Source organism: Metschnikowia bicuspidata (assembly GCF_001664035.1).
Source record: "Metschnikowia bicuspidata var. bicuspidata NRRL YB-4993 chromosome Unknown METBIscaffold_1, whole genome shotgun sequence".
Lineage (NCBI taxonomy): Eukaryota > Fungi > Ascomycota > Pichiomycetes > Serinales > Metschnikowiaceae > Metschnikowia > Metschnikowia bicuspidata.
The window spans coordinates 4,811,151-4,835,334 of record NW_017387731.1 but is presented as its reverse complement, the minus strand read 5'-3'; the positions used below and the strand labels follow the sequence as shown (position 1 = coordinate 4,835,334).

The 24,184-nt window shown below is 45.6% G+C and overlaps 13 protein-coding genes and 2 non-coding genes across 15 annotated transcripts; 9 read left to right on the top strand and 6 right to left on the bottom strand.

Annotated features, from left to right (window-relative positions):
* The first annotated feature begins 737 nt into the window (after positions 1–737).
* METBIDRAFT_30639 (uncharacterized protein) lies at positions 738–1,953 on the top strand. Its single transcript, XM_018855674.1, has one exon. It carries the CDS (start codon positions 784–786, stop codon positions 1,885–1,887), a length of 1,104 nt encoding a protein of 367 aa, XP_018714824.1. The 5' UTR covers positions 738–783; the 3' UTR covers positions 1,888–1,953.
* Positions 1,954–2,105: 152 nt separating this feature from the next.
* Positions 2,106–2,883, top strand: METBIDRAFT_10491 (uncharacterized protein; the record flags this gene model as incomplete). The annotated part of the gene is made up of 2 exons (XM_018853779.1): positions 2,106–2,166; positions 2,531–2,883. The coding sequence occupies 2 exons, from the start codon at positions 2,106–2,108 to the stop codon at positions 2,881–2,883; spliced, it is 414 nt and encodes a 137-aa protein (XP_018714823.1).
* A 1,125-nt stretch (positions 2,884–4,008) lies between these two features.
* Positions 4,009–4,854, top strand: MRPL10 (mitochondrial 54S ribosomal protein uL15m; the record flags this gene model as incomplete). Its single annotated transcript, XM_018856794.1, has 1 exon — positions 4,009–4,854. The coding sequence occupies one exon, from the start codon at positions 4,009–4,011 to the stop codon at positions 4,852–4,854; it is 846 nt and encodes a 281-aa protein (XP_018714822.1).
* A 97-nt stretch (positions 4,855–4,951) lies between these two features.
* Positions 4,952–6,072, bottom strand: METBIDRAFT_228880 (uncharacterized protein; the record flags this gene model as incomplete). Its single annotated transcript, XM_018855216.1, has 1 exon — positions 4,952–6,072. A coding segment is annotated over exon 1 (814 nt), but the record flags the coding sequence as incomplete, so codon positions are not given.
* Positions 6,073–7,452: 1,380 nt separating this feature from the next.
* Positions 7,453–8,065, top strand: METBIDRAFT_30636 (uncharacterized protein). The gene has a single exon (XM_018855673.1). It carries the CDS (start codon positions 7,482–7,484, stop codon positions 7,728–7,730), a length of 249 nt encoding a protein of 82 aa, XP_018714820.1. The 5' UTR covers positions 7,453–7,481; the 3' UTR covers positions 7,731–8,065.
* Positions 8,066–8,203: 138 nt separating this feature from the next.
* CKA2 (casein kinase 2 catalytic subunit) lies at positions 8,204–9,187 on the top strand (the record flags this gene model as incomplete). Its single annotated transcript, XM_018856814.1, has 1 exon — positions 8,204–9,187. One exon carries the CDS (start codon positions 8,204–8,206, stop codon positions 9,185–9,187), a length of 984 nt encoding a protein of 327 aa, XP_018714819.1.
* A 1,466-nt stretch (positions 9,188–10,653) lies between these two features.
* On the top strand, positions 10,654–12,769 carry ABP2 (Abp2p). Its single transcript, XM_018854308.1, has one exon. The coding sequence runs from the start codon at positions 10,845–10,847 to the stop codon at positions 12,741–12,743; it is 1,899 nt and encodes a 632-aa protein (XP_018714818.1). The 5' UTR covers positions 10,654–10,844; the 3' UTR covers positions 12,744–12,769.
* Positions 12,770–12,839: 70 nt separating this feature from the next.
* Positions 12,840–13,289, top strand: METBIDRAFT_77153 (uncharacterized protein; the record flags this gene model as incomplete). The annotated part of the gene is made up of 1 exon (XM_018858653.1): positions 12,840–13,289. The coding sequence occupies one exon, from the start codon at positions 12,840–12,842 to the stop codon at positions 13,287–13,289; it is 450 nt and encodes a 149-aa protein (XP_018714817.1).
* A 561-nt stretch (positions 13,290–13,850) lies between these two features.
* METBIDRAFT_38338 (uncharacterized protein) lies at positions 13,851–15,041 on the top strand (the record flags this gene model as incomplete). Its single annotated transcript, XM_018856989.1, has 1 exon — positions 13,851–15,041. One exon carries the CDS (start codon positions 13,851–13,853, stop codon positions 15,039–15,041), a length of 1,191 nt encoding a protein of 396 aa, XP_018714816.1.
* Positions 15,042–15,616: 575 nt separating this feature from the next.
* Positions 15,617–16,480, bottom strand: RPP2A (ribosomal protein P2 alpha; the record flags this gene model as incomplete). The annotated part of the gene is made up of 2 exons (XM_018858652.1): positions 15,617–15,957; positions 16,474–16,480. The coding sequence occupies 2 exons, from the start codon at positions 16,478–16,480 to the stop codon at positions 15,617–15,619; spliced, it is 348 nt and encodes a 115-aa protein (XP_018714815.1).
* Positions 16,481–20,087: 3,607 nt separating this feature from the next.
* On the top strand, positions 20,088–21,560 carry GSH2 (glutathione synthase; the record flags this gene model as incomplete). The annotated part of the gene is made up of 1 exon (XM_018853778.1): positions 20,088–21,560. The coding sequence occupies one exon, from the start codon at positions 20,088–20,090 to the stop codon at positions 21,558–21,560; it is 1,473 nt and encodes a 490-aa protein (XP_018714814.1).
* Positions 21,561–21,640: 80 nt separating this feature from the next.
* METBIDRAFT_10483 (uncharacterized protein) lies at positions 21,641–22,575 on the bottom strand (the record flags this gene model as incomplete). The annotated part of the gene is made up of 2 exons (XM_018853777.1): positions 21,641–22,432; positions 22,495–22,575. 2 exons carry the CDS (start codon positions 22,573–22,575, stop codon positions 21,641–21,643), a joined length of 873 nt encoding a protein of 290 aa, XP_018714813.1.
* Positions 22,576–23,163: 588 nt separating this feature from the next.
* METBIDRAFT_131201 (uncharacterized protein) lies at positions 23,164–23,522 on the bottom strand. The gene has a single exon (XM_018854307.1). The coding sequence runs from the start codon at positions 23,399–23,401 to the stop codon at positions 23,216–23,218; it is 186 nt and encodes a 61-aa protein (XP_018714812.1). The 5' UTR covers positions 23,402–23,522; the 3' UTR covers positions 23,164–23,215.
* On the bottom strand, positions 23,365–23,437 carry METBIDRAFT_t33. Its single transcript has one exon. It is a non-coding gene; the product is annotated as a tRNA-Ala (tRNA).
* On the bottom strand, positions 23,442–23,515 carry METBIDRAFT_t32. Its single transcript has one exon. It is a non-coding gene; the product is annotated as a tRNA-Ile (tRNA).
* Positions 23,523–24,184: the final 662 nt, after the last annotated feature.

Below are 24,184 nucleotides of genomic sequence, written 5' to 3'. Positions count from 1 at the left end.
TTTGAAGATGACTGGATCCAAAGATAGAAAAAGTTCTCATAAATTTTATGGAAACGCCCTTCACGAAAGCAGTTTAAAATCAAGATTCTATGCTCAATAATTTTGTTGCCGGTTGCGAAATTGGATGTTAAAATGGCTTATGTTATCGCCAACACACTCAATGATATCCAAAACTGGTGGTATGTTAGGCGCCTGGATAAATCCAAGCATTTTTCTCTTCAAAGGTATAAACAACAACTACATTAAACAATCATAACAGCTAATGACCCTGAAATGATGTAGAGATGAGGCGCAGCAGAGCCAAACGAAATAATGGTCTCTATATATCCTTTCTTTCTAGCTGGGTTCATAACCAGAACAATGCGCACCGTAAATTTTTCCCCACCATATTTATATTAGCAGGCATTATCAAGATTTAGTAACCTGGTACAAATGAATTGCGTCTTAATTCAGAGGCCTGGCGTGACCGTGGAAATAGTATGACGAAGCTCTCGCTGGTTTTTGGCACGTGTTGGTGGATATGCAACTGACATCCCATTTCATGGGACAGAGCATTGTCTGTTCTATTGTCTGATATATTGTCTTGTTTCATTATCTTGCGCTGTCGTGGTCATTTATTCTAAGCCACATTTATCATACACTACTAATTATGGTTCATCAAAGTAAAACCAGTACTATATCAAGAGCATATAAACGCCCAACAATCCTCCAATTTTGTAACATAACTTAATTTGAACATTAAATATACCTTCCAGAAAAATTCTAGTGTACATCTAACTCCACATGAAACCTTGCAGTATCAAACTCAGCATCCAGGTGGCAGCCACTGTGGCTTCATTCTTTATTAGCGGCGTGTTTGGCGTGACAATATCTACTGACACTTTTGAAACGAACCCGGGCGTGAAAGTCTTCGAGTCTTTTTTACTTCATGGACGAACAAATTATTCGATACTCAACAGCCCTTCTGTTACAATCAAGAGCTTTTCTAACGAAGGCTTCTTTTTCTTATCCAACACAAATGGTGTGGTATCTTCCACAAAGATATACAATCAGTTTTTTAATCACGGAAAAATTGTGTTCGATTCCTTGCTGAATAACGCCAAATCTTCCTACAGCATTGATGTTGAAGACTTCGCGAACCGTGGTGAAATGTATTTCGGGATTTCGAATACCGGTAGTAGAGATTTACCATTCCTTGTTAATTCTAAGTCTTCATGGGAGAACGATGGTTCAATGGTATTTCGGTCAGACTCTACACAAGCAGCTCGACTTGCGATGAAACATGTGGTCGGTTTTCACCATGAAAGTGGTCCGACAGTAACAAACAATGGATTAATATGTCTATATAACACTATTTGGCAGACCGAATCAAGTATTAGTGGATCAGGCTGTATCTTTGTGGGTGCTGACTCATTTTTAACCTTACAATTGAAGTCCGGAAAACAATCATGGTCCATTTCGGAAGCTCAAACTATCTTCTTGGAAGCTCCTACTTCACATTTAAGAATTTCTGGATTGAGCACTTCTCTTTCAACCAAGCCTGTTATCAAAGTCCATGGTTTTGGTGGGAATAATCTCATTGATTTTCATCTTGGTGATGTTGAGGCACAACACAAATACTTTCCAGATACGGGGAAATTAATGGTTTACGTCTCGGAACAGCCTAAAGTTGAATTTGATATTGGTACTGGGTACGATTCAAGTTCGTTCGATGTTTCAAAAGTACAAAAAACCATGATTATGAGATACAGTGGCCCACCAGGTGGCAGTTCTGGTGACAGTTCTTCTTGCAAATGTGTTTCTGAGTTTCCTCAAGCGCCAGAAGCTACTTCTGCTTCGTCTTTGTCCGCCGCTGAGTCTGAGCTTGAGCCTGTGTACCTCTGTTAATACTAGCTTCATTTATATCATTCAAAGACAAATAAGGCTATAAATCCTGGGCATGTGTGTTTTTGCCCGTTGTTGTCTTCCTATTATACGTTCCATATGATCTTTCACCAACTTTTTTTGTCTCAAAGATGTTGGAAATTTTAGATTATATTGAAAACTTAGTGGAAGCTTGGTAGGAAAACAACTTGGAAATATATGCCCTTCATTCAGTAGACAAAATGTCAGAAAGTTTGAAAGAATTGGACTTGCTACAGTCGCCTGTTTTTGTTACAGAAACCTGTAAGTTTTCAAAGAGATCTAAGTATCTTGTTAAAGCAGAGTCACTGTGTCCAGAAACACAAAACCTCGACAAAAGCTGATCTCTGTATCAGCAACAAGACGGACTTGAGCTCAGTGGCGGGCCTTCGATCAAAGTTGGACTGTTCCTGAATGTTGTGAGTCTTAGAATAATGAAATATCTGGATCTAATTCTGAAACGTTAGTGACGAGATTCGTAGAAAATTATTGGTCTCTTCCTTCATTTAATTGAGAGGGTGCATGTGATGAGAAAATAAGAGCTTTCATGATAAGCCTTTTAGTCCTCCGAAAAACAGAAACGGACTTGATATCGCTCGGATTAGGCGCCATGAGTAAAATTTCAGAGTTACACAAAGGGCTCGTGATAGTGGCTATTTTGAGACCAAGTCCTGGGAAGATCTTCTGCAATGCTTTAAATCTGCAATTATGAAAATGTTCGATGAATTTTTGAAAGTTAAAGAGAGCCTTGTATCTCTTCAGACAGGGTCAGCCTGTGGGATGAACTTTATCGTAGATTCTATCAAATACATCAGAGAACCAAAGAATGAGATTCTCAAGTGCTACTTCCAGTTTTACGAGCTGAATAATCCGCAAGGTGTATTTGGTTTCACCGATATTAATGAGTACACTTATGTGAAAACATATCTAAGAAAGAGCACATGGTATTGTGAAGTTGATATGGATAATTTTTGGAAATGATTTGAGAAAAAATGTTGAATCTTTGAACTTATCCAGCAAATCAACTGGAGAATTGATCAAGAAGCCTCAATCAAGATACGTTTCGAGACTTAAGTTACTATTGTTTGGCTGTCTGCTAAAATTGTTCTCCAAATCGACGGATGGAGTCTCTCTGGTATGCTTATGAGAAATGGAGCAGGGTATGACAATGACGAAAAAATGCCAGGCAAAAAAAAAAGGTTCTTCGCCCAGAGCTTCCAAGAAGAAAAAAAGAAAGAGCAAGGCAAAAAGAAAGAATAAAACGAGATGATTTCCGGGAATTTCTGGTAACAAAAAGGGTAACGATGTTCGGAGCAGGCAAAATTCCCAAAAAGAGGATCTAGATACACCAAGTAACTTTACAAACTGCTTTTACAAATATATAACTTCTTTTGAGTGTCGTTTGCTTTCCAGCTCCGTATGATGTATACTGCGCATTTGTTCCATGAAAGAAAATCGGAATCCACTCAATTGTACTGGAAGATTGAATTGCCTGTTATTTCTCTGATCCCTGAAGAGTCAAGACCTGCATTTTTCAAAATCATTCTGCGTAAGGTTCAGCATTTTGTCCTGGATTTTTGGATTCGGTGGCTTGTTGATGTATGGACAGTATTGGCTCATAAAGCAGTTGTAAGGACTATTAAAAATTCCCCAATCATTCAACACCTCTTCTAAAAGAAGGTCTGCATCGGTTGAGGCTTCGATAAGATTCTTCTGAAAATACGATCTTCAGTCTTCGACGACGAATCTAGTGTAGCCTAACTTTCTGCCCACAAATAAACCAATTACAGGGTTCAAGGCCATGTATGCCCAGGACTTCAAGATGCTCGCGCAGTCAAACCACGCGACATAATACTCATACATCCAGCAGCCAGAAAGGCCTCACACTACCGCTGCTACGAGCACCTATTATGGAAAGCCGGCATTTGTGGTCTTTTTCTTCTGAATCAAAATAGCACCCCCAAGCATGCGGAAAAACGCCATTGGGCCCATATGAACATGCGTGGATCGAAGATCCGCCAGACCCGGGCTGGGCCCCGCACGACCGTTTTCTCACTGAAAATATTCACCAGCATGGCTTCCCCATCCACCTCCCATCAGCACCAAATGTTGCGGTTTTTCACAGGCGCCAAGAGCTTGTTCAGCGGCATCACCCCGGCCGTGCAGGCCACACGAAACGCCTCCTACTTAGGCAACTTGAAGCCTGCAGAAGGCGCCGTCAAAGCATACACCAGACTTGGAAGAGGCCCTGCCTCCGGGAAGGGTAAAACAGCCGGACGTGGACAAAAAGGTCAGAAGGCCCGAGGCAGTGTTCCGCACTGGTTGGAGGGTGGCCAGACGCCCTACTACAAGCTTTTCCCCATTGTCGGGTTCAAGAGACCGCACCGCAAAATCTACCAGGAGATCAGTTTGCACCGGATCCAGGGATTCTGGAACGCGGGCAGGATCCCCTTGGAGGCGGGCGGCACGCTCACGATCCGCGCCATGCGTGAATGTGGGCTTCTTTCCGGGTCGCTCAAGGACGGAGTCAAGATTTTGGGAACGGGCGACTCGTTCTACAATGTGCCTTTGAACGTGGAAGCGTGCCAGGGCACCACGCGGGCCATTGCGGCCGTGCGCAAAACGGGGCATGAGTTCACCAGTGTGTACTTCACGAAGTTGGGGTTGCTTGCGCACGTCTTCCCCGAGCGGTTCCTCTTGAAAAAGGGCAGGGTGCCTTTGCAGGCGCGCCCGCTCCATAAGAGAGACATTGCCTACTACTCGGACCCGGCGCGGGGCGGGTACTTGCTCAAGGATCGCTCGTTGTTGTTGGATCACGTGGGCAAGCCCAACTTGCGCAAGGCCGCGGTCGAGAAGAGCGCCCTCGAGGCGCTGTTGGCGACTGCCCTGACGAAAACCCACACGGACTACGCGGAGTCGAAGATCGTGCGTCTAGCTGATCTCAAGCTCTAAGAAACCCGCCTGTATATATACGTATCTCCACTGGAGCAGACGAATCGAACCAAAATGAAGGAAAAGACTGCGTCTACGCTTTGCTGAAGCTGGACGTCTCCACGTCGACAAAGGTCCCGAGCAACGCCTCCACTATGGCCTGGATGTCCGCCAACGTGATCCGCGGGGGGGGCCTGTCTGGCCCGTTCGTTGAACTCGTAGCTGTACTTTCGTAGCGCAAAGTTGGCCGCTTTGTTGGTCATATGGTAGATCTCCCTGATGGCGAGCTTGTCGTTTGCCGACGATTGCGGGTTTGTCGAAAGGCCCCGGAGCCGGAGCCCGGAGAGCACAACCCGGCTCACTGCCTGCGAGATTTGCTGGCTGGTGGTGAGTGCCAGGGTACCTGCCACCGGAGGCTGCGGGGCCGATACCGGGCCCGGAATCTTCGAGGCTTTGGTGCCCAAAACGCGGTCAAAAACACTGGTGTCTGATCGGCCGGCACTCCCGAGTGTTTTTGAAATAAAAAACACGTCTTGGTCGCCGATTTTGCTCGCTTTTTCCCGGAACTCGGCTACTTGTTGGCGGACTGAGAAGTCAATGTAGTAACATCGTACCCGCGGCAGTGCTTTCTGGTCTAGATAGAAAACAAAGTATGTGTCGGTGCCCTCCAGCAGAGATTTGGCTAGAATGCCCACCGCCTCACTCAGACACACGAGCGATTCGTAGAAGTAGTTCTCTGTCTCGACGTGCTCGGAGTAGACGTCGAAAGGACCATTGGACACCAAGAAAAGCGGGATCCGCTCGTGGTAAGCCACACAGACAAAGTCTAGATGTGGGTCTACATTCGGTTGCTCCGTTGCTGCATCGCTCCAAATCTGGATATCCGCTAGGAGCCCTCTGTCGGTTTGTAGGGAGAAGGATGTAGATGGCATCGACCGTGGCACGTGACTTGGAATAGAGAAATGGCGGGTCGGAGGCCGGTCCAGTGGGCTAGATGCGGGCAGGTCTTGATGTCTGTTTTTGATTTGCCAATGGTAACTGTATCGGGAACGCCGGGACCTTTCTGTCGTATGAACATTATCGCCGTGGCTGGAGATATATCGGGACGTGGTGAGCAGTGCAGGACCGGGCACTTTGAGTAGAGAACGTCAGCTGTCATTCAGGTGCCTAAAACCACACCTTTCTGGTTATGAGTTGAGACAGGCAAATATGACAAATCTAACTAACTGGCATAAAGGGTTTTGATGGAGGAATAAAGCACTTGCACCCGTTTCTTCGGTTGCAATATCTCGAGCGCCGCACAGCGAGGGTAGCTGGTATTCGGAAAGACGCGGTTATGAAAGCTTCCGAGATAACTGGCTGTTCGGACTCCACAACTTTAGGACAATCTTCAGCTTCGGTTTTTCAAAAGAATACATGGGAACTTCGGCCTATTGAAGACAGGAGTAGATACGCTTTGGGGCAGACGAGTTCCGGCACACAACCATACATTAAGCGTTTACAATTAAACCGAACATATACCGATGCATATGGGACCTTGTGGTGGAGAGGTGACGAGCCTTTTGACGACCCTAAAGCGGTGTCTACCCGTAAGTGTTACAAGGTGCAGAGTGGCGTTCAGTTAATAGTTGCCCGGTTATACCAGGAGGCCTGTATCAATCCAGAACATAATCTTGTAGATTCACTTTTGCAATCAATCCACCCATCGGTCTGGTGGTTGAATAATTATTTACAGTGGTCTTCAAGCCCAACGCAGACAGATGCTGGTCACTTTATGATGAAGGACACAACACTACGAATGTGGTCTTATAGAGATGGCGGGCCAAATGTGGGCCTTTTTATTCAAATTCATGTTATATTTCGGTTTTTCAAAATAAAAGATGTTTTTACCTGCAACAAAGTACCATATATAGAAAACAGACAACGACTCCTTTGAACTCCTAAGGATTCAAGTGTTTTCGGGTCCATTTGTCCGTAGAGTCGAAATCGAAAAGTAGCCTTTTTTGTAGACTGTCTTGAAGTCTGCCAAAATGATGTGCTTTCCTCTTGTATGTTGGATTGGAAATTATTGAAATCAATTAGTTTCACGGGCACGATTGGACTGTCAGGCTAATTTGGCAAAATGGCAAAAGCCATGGGTGTTCTTTTTCATGGGTGCAATATGGTGGAATGCACTATGGGTAGCGGAAGAAAGAGAAGTATTACTGTCAGAGATTGAGATCCCGTACATTTTAAGGGCAATAGTAATAATACGAATAAGAAAACAATTTAAACTTAATGTCGCTATGGTAGCCCAGCCCCAGTTTTGGTGGCTGGAAAGCCGATGGCCATACGAGAATATCAACTGGTCCTGGCAATATATAGAAGACCCCGGCCATCCCATTCACCTCCGTGAACTTGAGTAGCCGGTAGATGATGAAAACACCAAAGATGGCGCATGAGCTACGTTGAGCAATCTCACTCGAGAAGCTCCAAGTGATGATGTGATGTGGTGGGCATGGCGCTGTGGAAAACCACAAACTTAGTGGGTGCAAATGCTAGACATCGCAGTCTTTCGCTCACAAACCAAAAATCGGTGATATTTCATCCACTTTCCTGGTTCTACAGCTCAATCATAGTGCGCCATGATGATAAAAAATATGTAAGAAATGTACTTTGGCTTGGGTGTGGGATTAGCCAGGTGCGCATGGCCCTGTGACCCACCGCTTGGCAGCACGCTCCTGATCCACACGAAAGCAATAACTCACAAGAAAGCAATAAGCCTAAGAACAACGGCAAAAATCAGAAAGAATGGAAAAACCCTAAGAAAACTTTGTCTACATCAGGAGGATATCAGCTTAGCTGTGAGCCAAAGCAAGTCTAAAATCTGCGCCTACCAGCCTGTTCCAAGGCCCTAATTCAACACCAATAAAGTCACCAACACAGTCAAAACAAGCCACCAACACAGTCAAAAAAATACACCAACACAGTCAAAAAAAATACACCAGTACAGTCAAAAAATACACCAGCACAGTCAAAAAAATCTACCGACACAGTCAAAAAAAACACCATCAAAGTCAAAAAGAGATACCAAAAACGGCCCCGCCAAGTCCCCGGTCGAGACCCAAAACAACGGCTCTATGTAAAGCCGCTATCTATAGGCCCGCTTCCAAAGGCCCCATTCCTGGTGGCGCGGCCCCAGCCCCAGCTCCCGCATCTACAAAACGCTCAGCCATTTCCCACGCCCTTCCTGGCCCCATACACTCCCGCGCGCCCAGGCGAAGTGTGCTATCAAATTTTTATGAGAGCAGACCCTCAAAACACAAGAGCCAGCAGCGTTTGCGCCACCAAAAAAAAAAAGACACCACCGCTTCTCCTCCCCAGCCACACCATGACGTCCAACACTTACTCGGTGGCACGGGTCTACGCAGACGCAAACAAGCAGAAGCCGCAAGAATACTGGGACTACGAGGCCCACACCATCGAGTGGGGCAGTATCCGCAACTACGAAATCGTCAGCAAAATCGGGCGCGGCAAGTACTCGGAGGTGTTCGAGGGCGTCAACGTGCGCAACGATGAGCCCTGCGTGATCAAGGTGTTGAAGCCCGTCAAAATGAAGAAGATATTCCGCGAGGTCAAGATCCTTAAGAACATCACGGGGGGGCCCAACGTGATCGCCCTTTTGGACATCGTGCGCGACGCCAACTCGAAGATCCCGGCGTTGATTTTCGAGCAGGTCAAGAACGTCGACTTCCGCGTGTTGTACGCCAAGTTCTCCATCCCGGACATCCAGTACTACTTCACGCAGCTCCTCATTGCCTTGGACTACTCGCACTCCATGGGCATCATGCACCGCGACGTCAAGCCGCAAAACATCATGATCGATCCGCAGAGCAAGAAGTTGCGCCTCATCGACTGGGGCTTGGCCGAGTTCTACCACGCGGGCATGGACTACAACGTGCGCGTGGCGTCGCGCTACCACAAGGGCCCCGAGCTTTTGATCAACCTACAACAGTACGACTACTCGCTCGACTTGTGGTCCGTGGGCTGCATGCTCGCGGCCATCATCTTCAAGAAGGAGCCGTTCTTCCGCGGCGACTCCAACAACGACCAGCTCGTGCAGATCGCCAAGGTCTTGGGCACCAAGGACTTGATGGCCTACGTCAACAAGTACGGCATCAAGTTGAGCGACGAGTACGACCCCATTTTGGGCAACTATCCGCGCAAGCCCTGGTCCGCGTTTGTGACCAAGGACAACCGCCACTTGGTGCTGGAGGAGGTGGTGGACTTGATCGACAAGTTGTTGACCTACGACCACCAGTTGCGTCCCACGGCGAAGGAGACCCTTGCCCACCCGTTCTTCTCCATGCAGTGAGGCCGTTGCGCCAAGCTCCTGGAGCGCCCTGCTTATATTCCCTTAGATTCGTACGGCTCCCGCAAGCTCTCGACCTGTGCACCAACCTCCGCGTGGTCATATATTAACCTCCGAGCGGTCATCTAGCCGCGCCCACTGCACCTGCGGGCCAACCTCGTTGTCTAGCCGCGGTGCTAGGACGAGTGCTCGCCTCGGAACTTGATGCTTTGCAAACCCGTCTACTGCCGCGAGTAGGTGCCGCTCGCTAGATCTCTCAGCCTCATCCAGCCTTCCGGGGCTTCTAATAATTAAAGTGTATAATAGAATGTGAAACCATAGAGTGTCTGTGGTTGTATGTGCTCGACATCCAGACATGTACGTCCGTGTGGGGTGCGCTGCCTCGGCTTCTCCAGCAGGCGGTGCAGTCCCAATGCACGAGTCTTCCATTCCCAGCCCTTCTCCTGGGCTGCTTCTCACCAGCTTCCACTTTTTGGGAGCAGAGTGTTTTTGCCGCGCAATCCACGAAACGTTGGTGTCCTGCGGTCCCCTCTACAGTTCCATCCAGTCCGATGGTCTAATTTTAGACGTGAATCCAGCTTCAGGCAGGTGGTCCATGGCCACGTATACCAGGCACTTCGATCGCTTCATGTCTCACGTGAAATTGGCATTTTCAGATATCAAATCAAGTGCCTTATCACTCCGGCATGCTGTATATTCATAATATCTTGTTATCAAATATAGAAGGGTTCATGGCGCCATACGTGCCCCATACTCTGCCAGTGTGTCTGCGCTAAAGCAGGATCGAAATGGATGACGGAGTGTATATTTGATTCAGCACATCGCAACCAGGCTTCACCTGTACTTACAGAAAACGTTCGTCCTTGAGACGTCTCTTATATGAAAGACAGATCCGTCTCTGCGCATGCGGCTTGATGTATCGAAACAAGTGAAACTCAAAGCATGCCCTTATAATTTTACGTTATTCAAAAAAGAGAACATTCGGAAGACTATCCAAAGAAAAAATAAGTTTAACCAAATCAAGAAACTCGAGAAGACATTCATCCGCCTCGCTCTGTCACTGAGTCTGGTATACATGAGGTTTTTCCTCCTGTTCTGTATTGTTTAGACACGCGTCTGCGTTTCAGAAGGGTTTCGGAATTGTCAGACCGACAAGATCTCGTCCGCTCTTCAAAATTGACCAGTGACGTGTACAAAAATCTCTCGGATGCAATAATTCTACCATAGTAACAAATTTCTGACCAACTTTGGCGTCTGTCCAAGTTTGACCTTATCATTTTATAGACGGCAAGGCGCGTTGTATACACTCCCTGCTTCTGGGACTGCAACTTCTTCCATCCAGCGCCGCTTGGTATATCTCAAACGCGTCCGTTTCACCTTTTCGTCATAGACGCCCTTCACTAGTCGAAACAATATTTTATCGGAAATGCTTGGAATACATACTGGCTCTCCATCTCCAGGAATCCCGAATTCAAAACCCAGTTAGGAAATCAGATAGCCAACCCGCGTCGCGCTTGGAGTAATATCTGACATCGCCCCAGAATTTCCCATTTGGGCTGCATCGGTTGAGACCTCGCCAGCATTAAAAAAAGCCACAAACCCTCAAACTCTTACTCCTTCGCTTCATCACCTCGCAAAATAAATAGCTATTGATTCCACAATGACAGAGTCCTGGGTCCTATCGCAGCAACGCACGATGGCTCGCTGGGTCTCGTCGAAAATTACCCAGGAAATACATGATATTTCGGTGGATTTGTGCGACGGTTTGGCGCTTCTTGAACTTGTCAACGCAATTGCAATTGAGACAAAGGCTTCTCCGTACAGACTCACGCCGATTCACCGAAGGCCAAAAATCCCGTTGCAAAAACTGGAAAACGTTGCTGATGTACTTGAATTTTGCCGTCTCTTATTACAAGTGAACACGTGCAATATCAGCGCTGAAGATGTCGTTTGTGGAAACACCAAGCTTATCCTAGGGCTTATTTGGTCTTTATTTGTATACTCACTGGCAAACATGGTCTCGGTGAAATCGGAAAGCAAGTCCTTTGCCGAAATAAAATGCATTTTGTTGCGGTGGCTAAACATCACGGGCAAAGCCAAAGCGCTACCTCAAATCACTAATTTCAACACAGATTGGTCACTTCAACAGGACAAGCGGCCTGACTTGGTGTTCGCCGCAATTCTAGATTTCTACGTGCCCAATGTGGTCGATTACAAGAAACTCCTAACAGGAAAAAGACTCTCTGGGCTTGGCGAAATCATTGCCCTCGCTGATGCATCTTTGGGTATTCCGGACTTAGCGCTAGCGGAAGACTTCAACGTGCTTGTACCAGATGATAAGTGCATTCTATTCTACGTGCTCGAGTGGTATTTGTTTTTTGAAATACATAAAAGAGAAACGCATCTTGACTTGAAAGGAAGCTCAGAAGTCTCTAAAACTGTCAACCATGACTTTGGTCCTTTTTTCTCAACTGTGATTCGAGCCTTCAGGCTCAAGAACATGTACGACACCAAATCTTTGCGCCTCCTGAACCGTATCAATGCTTCTTTCAGAGAACTAGAAGATTGGCTTGAGCTTCTCGAAACTCTCGACAAAACTGCCAATTTGGTGAGCTTTTTTGATCAATTTTGTGCGGAAATAGATGACACCAAGGACTTGGAATCACAATTGAGCGCACGAGAGTATTCTAATGAAATTGAGGCACACGTAAAATGTTTGCAAAATGCCTTGAGTAAGAGCATGAAGTTCAAACGTCAGCTGAAACCCGAAATCATGTACAGAGATATTCCGGAGCTTCGAAATCTCTCGAAAAATCTCGACTCTGAATTGAAAATAGGTGGTTTTCGATACCCGTATGATCCAATGAAAGCTCTCTCCCTTGACTGCTTGCTCATGAAACTACGGCTGCTTTTGGAAGCAGACGCACGATTCACCGACCTGATCAACAATTTCCTTGCGAAACTTTTTGAAACAAGCGTGAGGAATATAGATGAGTTTATCAGCTACATGGCGAAGTCTCTTCCAAAGGCTAACAAGCATGTCTCAGAAGCTGCACATAAATTTGCGGCAGGGCTAGAGTTACTTCTTGAATTGAGAAACAACATGCACGAGTACCAGCTGATTGAAAAACAAGAGCATACGACTTCAGACTTGAAAATTCTTGCGGAGTCGATTGCATTCTACGATCTACCTGCAACTCCCACAACACCAAAGGACTCGCAGTTTCAGTTATTCCAAGCAGAAGTGGACAAACAAACCAATCGTGCCAATCTCACATTGGTAGACTTAAAAAAGTTCCTACAGAAATTGATGCCATCTTCACAGTTCAACGGTCCAGAGCTCCAGGGTATTATTCTGCTAGTTCCCTCGCGGTGTTTTTTGCCTCGTTCAGAAAGCAATGACTTTAATACAGTAGTTCATATGGATGACAGCGACGACCCTGACTCAGTTTTTGACAACGCTCTGAAAACCCTTGAATGCAAGCTTTTAGGAGCACAAGGAAGAATCTACGACTTGACGCTGCTTGTGCAACGAATGGAGTCGGGATTCAATATCTGAGGCGGGGTTATACATCCGTGCATCCCATAAATAAACTTTAGGAATAGACCCTCATTTGGCTTTCGAATTCTTGTAAAAATGAACATCTCGCTCTAAATGTCTGAATTCAATATTGAAGAACCTTTGACTTCGAATGTCAGGCCCGCCTCCGACGCGCTCGTGACCATAAGAATCATCAAGTCCTTTCCTTACAGAAACGTGAAGAATCATGTGATGACTTCAATTAATTTGAAGACTACGACTCCTTCTCAGTTGTTGGAGAGTATTCAAAAAATCATTGATACTACCGGCTCCCTCAGGCCCTACCGAAACGTAAAGTATGACACGGTGAAGGTCTACACCCATGCGCATGGCTCGAAATCAATGAACTTGGTGATCAATTTCGAGAATGACGAGAAAGATATTTTGCACTGTGAGGACAAGACGAATTTGGTGCAAAAGGAACAATGTTTGTGGGATTTGGGGGTCGAGAATGAAACTGAAATCAGCATTTTCAACTACCAAGACTATGCAGCGTACAAGGCCAATCCAGAGGAGAAGTGGTAGATGGAGCGATGAGATGAGGCCTCGGAAAAAATAAAAAAAAGGGCTTCGATTTATCTGGATAATTAGCCTTGACACGTGCTTGAATTTCGGCAGCTGCATGATATATCATCCCATACTTTTGGGTTTTCTGTATATTAATTGGTATGTGTTTCTTGGTGTCGCTGATACATCTGGGAATTCTAGTGGTGCATGCAATATGTGCTGGAAGTGTATGACAGTAAAGCACTAAAGCCATTCAAGTAGAAACAGGGCGGGCAACAGTCTGGCGTTTTTCTCTCCGGTATACGCAATCAAGCTAAATCCAATTGTCTTCCAAAATTGAAGCTACAATATACGTATTGTTAAAAATATTTAACGGTTCCTGCCTAGTGTCCCTCACATGACCTCTGAGACTACATATGGCTAGCTCTACTTTCGAACAGGAAGGAACACCTGTCATAAGAGGCAAGGGATCTAGCTCATCTCCAGGCCGGTTTTTTTTTCTTTGCAAACAGCACATATACGGTTTCCTGTATCTAAAAACACGACACTGCAATAACTGGGTACTGCGGCACGTTCACCATGAAACTCCTGTCTCATGTGCTCCTCGTATTGGCCCTGTCATTAGTTGCAAAAGCAGCGCTTATTTGCCCCGACGGCGTCAACTCAGAATGTTACCCGCAAACATTTGAACCCTCAAAAAACTGGCAGGTCATCCGGGAAGGACAACAAATTCCTGCGGGCTTGCATGTCCGTGTCAATTTGGAAACTGGAGAACAAGAGGCCCGACTTTTGCTGTCTGAAGATACCCAGGAGCATTCCGAGCTAGTGCTTGTCGAACAACCAGAGGAAAAGCCCGAAGATCTTTTACCTTCTCGCTTTAGGACAAAACAAGCGCTGCTGGCTGGCGATGTTAACTTGCTGGAATACGAGTCTGCTGTCCATGAGGTCCTTCAGTATACCGAAAACTCGGACACAAGAAAGCTAGAATCGGCGCTCGACACGTTGATCGAGCTCAGCCATGACATTGATTATGGTGTGGAGCTCGCGTCCCACCCAAAGGTCTTCAGGTCGATGAAGGAGATAGCTGAGCTGCAAACTGCCAACGATAACATTTCCGAGAAGATATACCGAATCATGGGAGCGTCCTTGCGCAACAACCCGGAGGCCGTCACGCATTTTGTGCAGAACAACGAGTCTGGCCTTATCCCTGAGCTCTACCGGATGTTGAGTATGGGCCAGGCCTCGGATCTTGTGCAAAAGAGGATCCTAGGCGTGATCCATGCGCTTTTCATGGACAGCACGTATGCAGCGACAAACTTGAACACCGACAACGCGAGATACACGGAAGGCTTGACCTCTCTTATCGCAGTCTTTCCCAGGATGGGAGATGCCGCTAAAGAGAGGCTCATGCTTATTCTCACGGACTTGAGCTTGTTTGGTGCAGACCCGGGAGACAGTACAATTGACGCAAACAAGGCGTTTTCGGCGTTTTTGCAGAGACTCTTGCACCAGCAAGCAATGTTTCTGGAGCCCCAATTCCAGACCATGTTCCGGTCTTTGGCCGAATTGCACCAGTCAGAAGACTTGCCCGTTTCACAAGACTTTTTGCACTGGCTCAGTAAACAGGCCGAGGAACGGAAATCTGCAATCAGGCAGCGAGACCAGGTCTACACAGATGCCGATGCTGACTTCGACTCGTTTCTTACTGCTGCAAGGCACTTTATTTTCGGCAACCCAAACGCGGCCAGGAAGACGTATGATGAGTTGTGATGGGATCAGCAGCGGGTGTGTTTTATGGTCGGCATGGATGGGTTCAGCGTTGGAATCGAATCCGGCTGTGGAGTCTGGCTTATGCGGCTTGAATTGGAGGCGCTCATGGCAGAGGCTGTTAGGTGTGATTCCAGTTCTCTTCACGATGGGTTTACTGTGACTCGAAGCAGTCTGTCGATGCCAAGGCCCAGGGAATTTCGCAGCTTGAGACGTTTAATTCATATCACTATGAATCATTACCTACCCGACTACATACTTCGATGGACAAATCTTAAAAATATACAACACGTCATATTTCGCACAAGTCTCTGCAATAACAGACAATGTGCAAGGCGATTCTCGGCAGCGGACACGCCGATGGGCAGCTAGCCAGACATCGGACACTTAGTTCTACTCACTGGCCAGAGAGCCAGACACTTGATACTACGAAGACTACACTGAATAGCCTACAAAGACGCCAGTTCTACATCCCACCCCGCGCAGCGCGCAAAGGTTTCTAGTTTATCGGATGAAGTGTATTATGCCACGATGGTTCCATGTGTAGGGTGTATGGTACAGAAGACAGAGCGCATAGCTTAGTCGAACAAACCGAAACCCATGTCGTCGTCAGACTCCTCGGCAGCGGCCTCCTCCTTCTCCTCGGCAGCAGCCTCGGCACCGGCAGAAGCAGCACCGTCAGAGCCGGCGGCAGCTGGGGCACCAGAAGGAACAGAGGACAACTTCTCGTTACCCTCGGCAATCAACTCCTCGACGTTCTTGCCCTCGACCTCGGCCAACAACTTCTCAACCTTGTCCTCCTCGACCTCGATGGAGACAGACTCCAAGACCTTCTTGACGTCGGCGGCAGATGGGGAGGTGTTACCGGCGTTGACCAACAATAAGTAAGCAGCTAAGTATTTCACTGGTGGGGTTAGTACTGGGGATATAATGCCGGGGCTTACGCGATTGAGTCGGGCCGGGAACCACTAAAAAATGGAAACTGATAAAATGCTGGTTTTGAGAAATGCATGACGTCTTTGAAGTGAGATTTTTCCTCGAGTCCACGCTGTTTTCAAGGGGTGCTGCGACGTCATTTCATGAGGCCTGTAGCCCACTAGACACCTGTTCGCCAGCCAGCAAAGGGGGCAAAGGCGGCAGATTATGAGACCGTTTCGCAAACTATGGCATTTTTGGGCAGTAAAAATCGCAACATCTCGTGATTCCAGCACCAATCGGGGAACTAGACATACTTTTTGATGTGGTTGTATAGCTCTAGAATGGACGGTTTCCATCTCGAATAAGTTTTTCGCAGACCGCACCGTACTCGGTCGACTGCACACAAGGCCAGAAAACAGTCACTCGTGTGCACGTGACCCGTGGTGGCGCATCTGCAGGCTTTTGCCAGGGTGGTGCTTTCCCAAAATACATGTTATTGCCAATTCAGAATCCAAACGAGGCATGTCGCCCTTGAAATGGATGCTTCGTTAATTTTCTCCGCAGTCACTGGCATCTCGTAGTGCTCTGAGCCACAATTAGCAACTTTGCTCCAAAACCTGCAGCTTGCCTACCAAGCTCATGGAAGTAAGATCAAGAAATGGGAAGTCTGGCTTGTTGACACCTGCTCAGTTGGATCAATTGGGCCGGCCATCCTACTGGACATTTCTTGTGCCAACTGCTCTCTTGGGCCAGAAATTACAGTAATCACCACACTTCTTTCTGACCCCCGCTTGCCAGGTCCCGCCGCCCGCAGCGACGTTATACGTCAGAACAAGTATTGATGTTTATGATGAACAAGTACCTTCAAGCATTCGCCAGTTTCAAACATTGAAACATTCAAACAAGGGACACGCGTTTTCAATGTTTCTGATTCCTCTGAGGCCACTGGCTGAAACGCGCGTTTGATTATTGACCTCGGCAACACTAGGACCGGCTGCAAAATTAGACAGTTTGAGGTACGCCGGTTAACTCTTCAAAAAGAATTTATGAAAAAAGATTGCAGCACCACAATTTCGCATATGGTCTCCCACTACACTACTCAGTGTGGCCCTATGCAGTTTAACTAACGTTGATCGGACGGGAAACAGTGCTTCCTGCATGGTATGGCCGCAACCGAAAGCTCATGTTTTAGTTTGTACATTAGCGTCACATGTATTTATCAAAGTGCTTATCCGTCGGGGTAATTTACTTCATATAATTGTCAGCTTCTGTATATTAAAGAAAATTTGAAACAGCTGGCAAAAAGCTGAAGAAAATTATATGGGATGATGACGTAATATCCAATACGTAAACAGATACGTGCCATGAGGACTGTCCAGGCCGTGACTAACGGAAGGGGACGGGCCGAGCTAAGACACTTGGTACGTAGCTGGGAGCTGTTTAAAGATTTTTTATATATATTCGTTATATGGTTTTGCCCCTTTAATCAGATGAATCTACCAAAAAAAAAAGCAATGGCATTTAATTAATTTTGTTTATGGGCAGAAGTATTTCTTAAGGGAAGCACATCCTCCTGGGGAAATTTCATGAATTGGTGCTTGCACATTCTCACGTAAGCCAATGCTGCGATCTATTATGGGTTTCTTCATAGTTTTTCAATAGTGGTGGGGTTTTACAACCCTCCAGTGGCACCCTATAATATAATGTTTTTTCTTAAAAAAATCAGACCAGATTTGGGAAACATATGCGTGCCAAGAAGACGGTCTAAGCCGTGGTTGACAGAAAGGGACACACTAGAGACATATTAGCGAACTGACAAGAGATCTTTACAATAATTGTATAGTTTTGTTCCTTTAATCAGATAAATATACTAAAAGAATGCAATTTTGGAAGTACACTTCGGGAAGCGAAAAATTAACTTAACTTCTCATAGCCACTTCAACGCTCGTAATTTAGCAACTACGATAAGAAAATTATCTTTGAAATCAATGACATTGGGTTTAATATGTAAACAGATGCGTTCCGTGAAGACTGCCCTAGCCAGGGCATTAGATTATGTTACGGCACTTGGCAAGTGATTGAAATATGATCAAAGAAAACTTTTTACTTCCTTTTATGAAGTCAAATCTAGCATGTTAAATGAACAAATAAGGTGAACAAAATTGGCCAGAAGTTCAAAAATATCCTGAAGAACTATTTTTTCTAATAGTTTGTGATACAATTCATGGGAACCCTCCATCACCTCTTCTAATCAATATGGCTTTGAGATCTTTAATGTTCCATTTCAGCCTGATTGAAACTATCAACTTTTATCATCGACTCAAGTGACAAACCATTAAGAGCCAAGTGCTCACAAAAGATGTTAACACATATGTCAATGACACCGAGAATTACAAAAAAAAAAACATGATTACACCTTTCGAGAAAGTAAGAATAGCCGAATAAGCTACGACAAATCCAAGCTTCTCGGCTTCAGTTGAAGTTAAGCCAGCAATAACATCTTCTCTTCCGCAGATCTTATCTTTTTAAAGACCTGACGACATATTCGGGCATCCCACCAAAAGGTGTCAACTGGCCAAAGTACAACCGACTTCGCATTTATGACCCGGCAACTGGGTTATCGAAGCCCTGACTTGATAAGCCGGGTGTTAGGGACGAACATCTCTGTCAGTTCCAGCCCCACTTTACGGACACTAAACAACTCGACAAAGTGACTCCAAAATCCAAACAATGTTCCATAAATTCACAAGCCGGAACTAGTTTCCTGGTCAAAAAGGGGGGGACTAGGTCTCATCGAAGGATTGACACATAATAAAGGACACCCGGTCGTGGTATAGGCAGCTACTCTCCAAAATGATGACAGATGTTATACTCAATATCTGAGAACCCGAATGCTTCACCACATGAGGAAAGTGGTATCGGGAAATGAAAAAAAAAAAATGGCTGCGAAATGTTGCCATATTCGAATGATCTAATTCGGCTCATGCTCACTATAACGGGCGGGTTATTTATTCAATTGAATTGCACACTCACGAGAAAAGAAAATCACATGTCTCCACTCGTGAGTAGTCCCCCTGTCAAGGGTCGGACCAGAACCTGGATCCAGTTCACGATACATAGGTGACCAGATCAGATGAGTAAATATATGGCCCAGCCAACGAACGACACAGAAAAAACGAACCCAGAGAAAAAAAAAACACAGATCATACCTGGAGGTCACACTCCCCCAGAGGCACCAAATTCGGCGAAATTGCTTACTAATTTTTGGCGGCTAAATAAGTGTGAGCACCCTTCCAACTCAACTGATAAGCCGCCAGGATTTTAATCAAGAGACGGAAAGTTTCTTTATTTAAATATCCGCACCCGGACCCCACGCTATTCGGCTTACGGCACGTCGTCAATAATCGAGATTGGTGAGAGGGGGCATGGATAAAGTAGCTAATGACCGGTCAGTAATTCGCAGCTTCTCGCCTTTACCGTATCTTCTCCTCTGCAATCTCTCCTCCGAAATCAAGTACGTATCCAGCTATTTTGTAAGCGGAATCTACACGAATAATCGTTTAATCAGCGAGCTAGGCCCTGCCAGAGTCTATGAAGCTCCTTAGTCAGTGCTATATTGATACCAATCTTCACCGCAGCTCTGGCCCCAACAAAGACATGTAGACTGGGCCTATGCATTTCTAACGTCAGCTCCCACTCTATACCCGGCCCGAACACACGCCTTGCAAGTGAGGTGATAATTTTCCATGGACTTCTTATACTTGTTTTGTTAAATTAGCCCCGATGGTCGAGGCCTTCAACTCCGACAGTTTCCTCGTCCTCGCCATTCATATGTGATTGTGGTCATATTGCTGTCTATCCTACATCTGCATCTCTCGTACTTTGTATATTATGATCCGTTCTTTTCTAGTCTTGACACATTCCCCTGCATCGAGCAATGGTCGAAAGTATGATTTGCAGACCAGGTAACTATTCACCAGAGGCATGTGCGATTACGCAATCGCTTATAAATTCCTGCCTGCGAACAGGTATCTCGGGCGAGCATCACCTGTCTTCTAACGTTCCCAAGCCTGGCTGTTTCCTTGTTGCTATCCGAAAAAGCAAAGGCCACGTTCAATTGCAAAATCAGAAATGACTCACAAAGAATTTCCAGCTCTTAGTGCTGACAACAAAGATCTCCTAGTAGAGGAACTTCTCCAATGGTGCTTGGCCAATGGGTTGGTCATGTACCCGCCCAACTTCCACAAGTTTTCTGCCAACAACGCTCCCATCACATTGTTCCCAACTCCCTTTCCCAAGGACATGTTTGAGCGTGCAGTCGCGGTCCAAAAACTGTTCAATTCATTGTATGCCAGCGTGGTGGCTCGCCAGAAACCCTGGCTTTTGGAGGTGGTCAGCAAATTGGCTGTTTTTGACGCCGGCTTCACGGGCAAACTCTATGAAACCTACACCAAGGCTGTCGAAATAGGCGGCGGGTCGGTGGTGCAGCCGTTGACTTTGGGGGTGTTCCGCTCAGATTATATGTACGACGAGTTGACCCATGCTATCAAGCAGATCGAATTCAACACTGTGTCTGTCTCCTTCGGTGGCTTGTCCTCCAAAGTAGGCCATGCCCACACGTACTTAAACAAACGCGGGAGCTACGACGACAAGTACTCGCAAAAGTTTTACCAAGATGAAGAGCTTCCGATCTCCAAGTCCATTTCTGAGATCGCGCTGGGTCTAGCTAAGGGCAACTTCTTCTATAATGATCACAAGGAAAACACCAGCACTGTGATTTTGTTTGTGGTTCAAAATGGCGAGCGCAACTGCTTTGATCAAAGGCATATCGAGTACGAGTTGCTAGAGAAACATGGCTTGAAATCGTACAGACTCAGTCTCGAGCAGATCCAAGAGCACACCACCATCAATCAAGGAAACTTGTATATCAAGCTGACGATGGATGAGGTCTCTGTGGTGTACTATAGATCGGGATACGCGCCTCTGGACTACGAGAGTAATCCAGAAGCCACATGGGACGCCAGACTCCATCTCGAATCTACGAAAGCAATAAAATGTCCGTCTCTTTTGACTCAGCTCTCAGGTGCAAAGAAAATACAGCAGGTCTTAACTGTGCCTGAGGTTGTAAGATCGTTTTTGCCTGATATATCCACCAAGGAACTCGACAACCTCTTATCGACTTTTGTGAAAATCTACCCTCTCGATGATTCGGCGGAAGGGACAGCAGCAAAAAAGCTAGCTTTTGAATCTCCGGAGAAGTTTGTATTGAAACCACAACGTGAGGGCGGTGGTAACAATGTCTACAAGCAAAACATCCCTGGCTTCTTAAAATCATTAAACGAGAAGGATTGGGGCGCTTACATTTTGATGGAACTTATCAATCCGCCAACACATGGGAACACCATCTTGAGGAATGACGAGTTGTACCAAGAAGACATAATATCTGAGTTGGGAATTTTCGGGAACGTGGTGTTCAACGAAAACACTGGCGATGTGCTCTTGAATGAGAATGCGGGATTTTTGTTGAGGTCCAAGTTTAGCTCTAGTGACGAAGGAGGAGTGGCGGCAGGTTTTGGTTGCGTTGATAATGTCTACCTCTACTAAATTTTGATAAGCACTACAATACTGATACTTGTGAATTCAATTCTTCGATTTATACTCATAAAAATCAAGCTCCCAGACTCTCACGAAGTCTTTTCTGCTCCCCCCTGACCCTTTTTGCTGTTTTCGACAGAATTTCCCCAAAACTCAAGACCCTCTGTCTCACCTTCGGGTCTTGTGGCTTCACGGCTGATGAATTCCTCAAAATCACGGTGATACTTCGCAGTCCACAAAGCTATGCCGATATTGTTAGTATACATGAAACAAATGGTAAAGGCCGGGATCATTTCCAAAATCAAGGCAATAAATCCGAATGAAGTATAATCAGAATGATACTTCTTGAAAAAATGATTGATCTGTGCGTGGTCCCACATTTCAAGCTTGAAGTAGTGCTTGTGTGCCTTGTACCCTTTGATAGGTGCCTTTGCTATGAGAACAACAAGTGGGCCAATCAAGGGAATAATTCCCAAAATCGTATATAGTATCTCGCGTAAAAGGAATGGCAAGGTTTGGTTACAGAGGCGAAATTCGAGAGACGAGTCGTGTATGGTTCGACCTCTCATGTCCGTATAGCGTGCCACAATTTCGGCAGCACCTTCATTTGTCAACACACGCTCGAAAATGGAAGCTTGTATACGGCGCATGAAAAGAAATTGCAGTAGTGTTACTGTTATTCGACGAGTCACGTCAAGCAATGTGATAAACGCCGAAATGAAGCCAAACGGACCAGTGACCATTACCACCATTGCCAAGTATGGGGGGAAAACTGTGATGAGCAAAGTACTAAAAACCAAGATCAGGATAAGTGCTGATGGAACACAGATAGCAAGAAAAGGCATCCAAAGCTGAGAGTCGTTGGCGAAGTACTGAATACCCTGGCATTGTTAGTATTGTCTCTGATGAAATGGTTGCCCTTAGGGAAGTGGCGGATACAAACCTTGAACGGAGCCATAAAGGAATTGTTGAAACATGCGTCTGAGAGCGCTACTTTCCAATTACACTTTTTCTCCTCGATCATAGTGGTTCTATTTTTTTTTGTGGCGTGAGTTTAGTGGTTTTCTTTCCAAACTAAGATAAAAAAATGGGTGCAAAAACTCCAAGGTATCACGAGGCTATGCGCGGTACTAGCACCTTCGCCTAATACATCACGGCATTTCTTTATAAACGCCAAATATGAAATGAACAGTTGAAATATTCCAAAGATATACCGGTGAAGGGAAATTTCTTACATGGAATATCTATTTTATTGCCATTACACCTCTTATTTCTTTTTGGTAGATTAATTTGATTAAAGGACCAAAATTATATAAATAATGTGTGTAAAAAACCTTTAAACAGTTTCCAGCTACGAACCAAGTGTCGAATCTCGGCCCGCCCCCTATCAGTTTGAAAGAGCAATATAGTGTCTGCTTCAACCTGATGTCAGGAACTACGTATAAGAAAGACTTTGATCCTGAGACAAATAAAAACGTCATACTGAAGCAATATCCACTCTGCTTTTCAATAAGAATTTAAGTAGCAGTTTATGTCACAGGTTCTTTTGGTTCTAAAGCTTCGAGTTTCCAACAATATAATGGTACCCAACTGCTTCAACTCAGAAAATCGACGTGGATTCAAGTAGCTCTCATCGTGTAGCTCACCAGATCTGCAAACATGTTCTAGATATCCAGGCCCCGAGGGGCAGATATTTCACTTCGGCTCATGAGCTCGGCAATTTTGATTTTTTTAGGCAGGACTCTTTGTACTATAGAGAGAAGCAACTCTAGATTGTACTGAGTCGAGAGCAAAATATGTGCAAAAAAGATAATGGACGAGTCCGGATTTGAACCGGAGACCTTTCCCATGCTAAGGGAACGCGCTACCAACTGCGCCACACGCCCTGAATGGTCCCTAGCAGGATCGAACTGCTGATCTTGGCGTTATTAGCACCACGCCTTAACCAACTGGGCCAAGGGACCTGTTCTGTGGTGTTTCAAGCTGCCAAATCTTATAAAGACCTTGATCAATTTTTTCGAAGAAATTATCAACTGCCTAAGGGCGATTTTTCGAGATAACAGAAGAACTCCAAAAGGACTGAAATGTTTTTTTCTCATATGAGGATGAATTCCGGGCCAGAAGTCAAGTTTTCTCCAACAATATCGTATCTGGGAGCTGTTCAAAGGTTCTTTTGTATTCAATTTTGTATAGTCTTGCTCTCTTAATCAGATAAATATACCAAAAAAAAACAAAATACCAAAAAAAATAATGATTTGAGCCAACAGCTACAGGAGAATTTTCCTAGTAATTTATGACCTAATTTCCAATATGTAAACAGATATGGGCCGAGAGGACCGTCCAGGCCGTGATTAACGAAAGGGTTTGGGCCGGGTTTCGCCACTAGGTACGTATTTTAGACTTCACAGTTTTTTTTTTCCTTGAATGAGATGAGTCTTCTGGAGATCAAAAGAAGTACTGGGGATAAAACACACCTTTATATTCTGCTCACTCAAGCAAAAACGACAATCTGGAACCCTGAAATTGGGTCTGATTTCGCTGTTTGTCAGCAAATTGAGGTCGGTTCTGAAAGCAAATAAGGCACAAACATGATTCACACTTCATCACCGACAACCTGTGTAATGTGGGACTCT

What these genes read in the sequence shown, in the direction of transcription:
- METBIDRAFT_30639 (XM_018855674.1), top strand. Translation starts at nt 784, where the DNA reads ATGAAACCTTGCAGTATCAAACTCAGCATCCAGGTGGCAGCCACTGTG.
- METBIDRAFT_30636 (XM_018855673.1), top strand. Translation starts at nt 7,482, where the DNA reads ATGTACTTTGGCTTGGGTGTGGGATTAGCCAGGTGCGCATGGCCCTGT.
- ABP2 (XM_018854308.1), top strand. Translation starts at nt 10,845, where the DNA reads ATGACAGAGTCCTGGGTCCTATCGCAGCAACGCACGATGGCTCGCTGG.
- METBIDRAFT_131201 (XM_018854307.1), bottom strand. Translation starts at nt 23,401, where the DNA reads ATGGGAAAGGTCTCCGGTTCAAATCCGGACTCGTCCATTATCTTTTTT.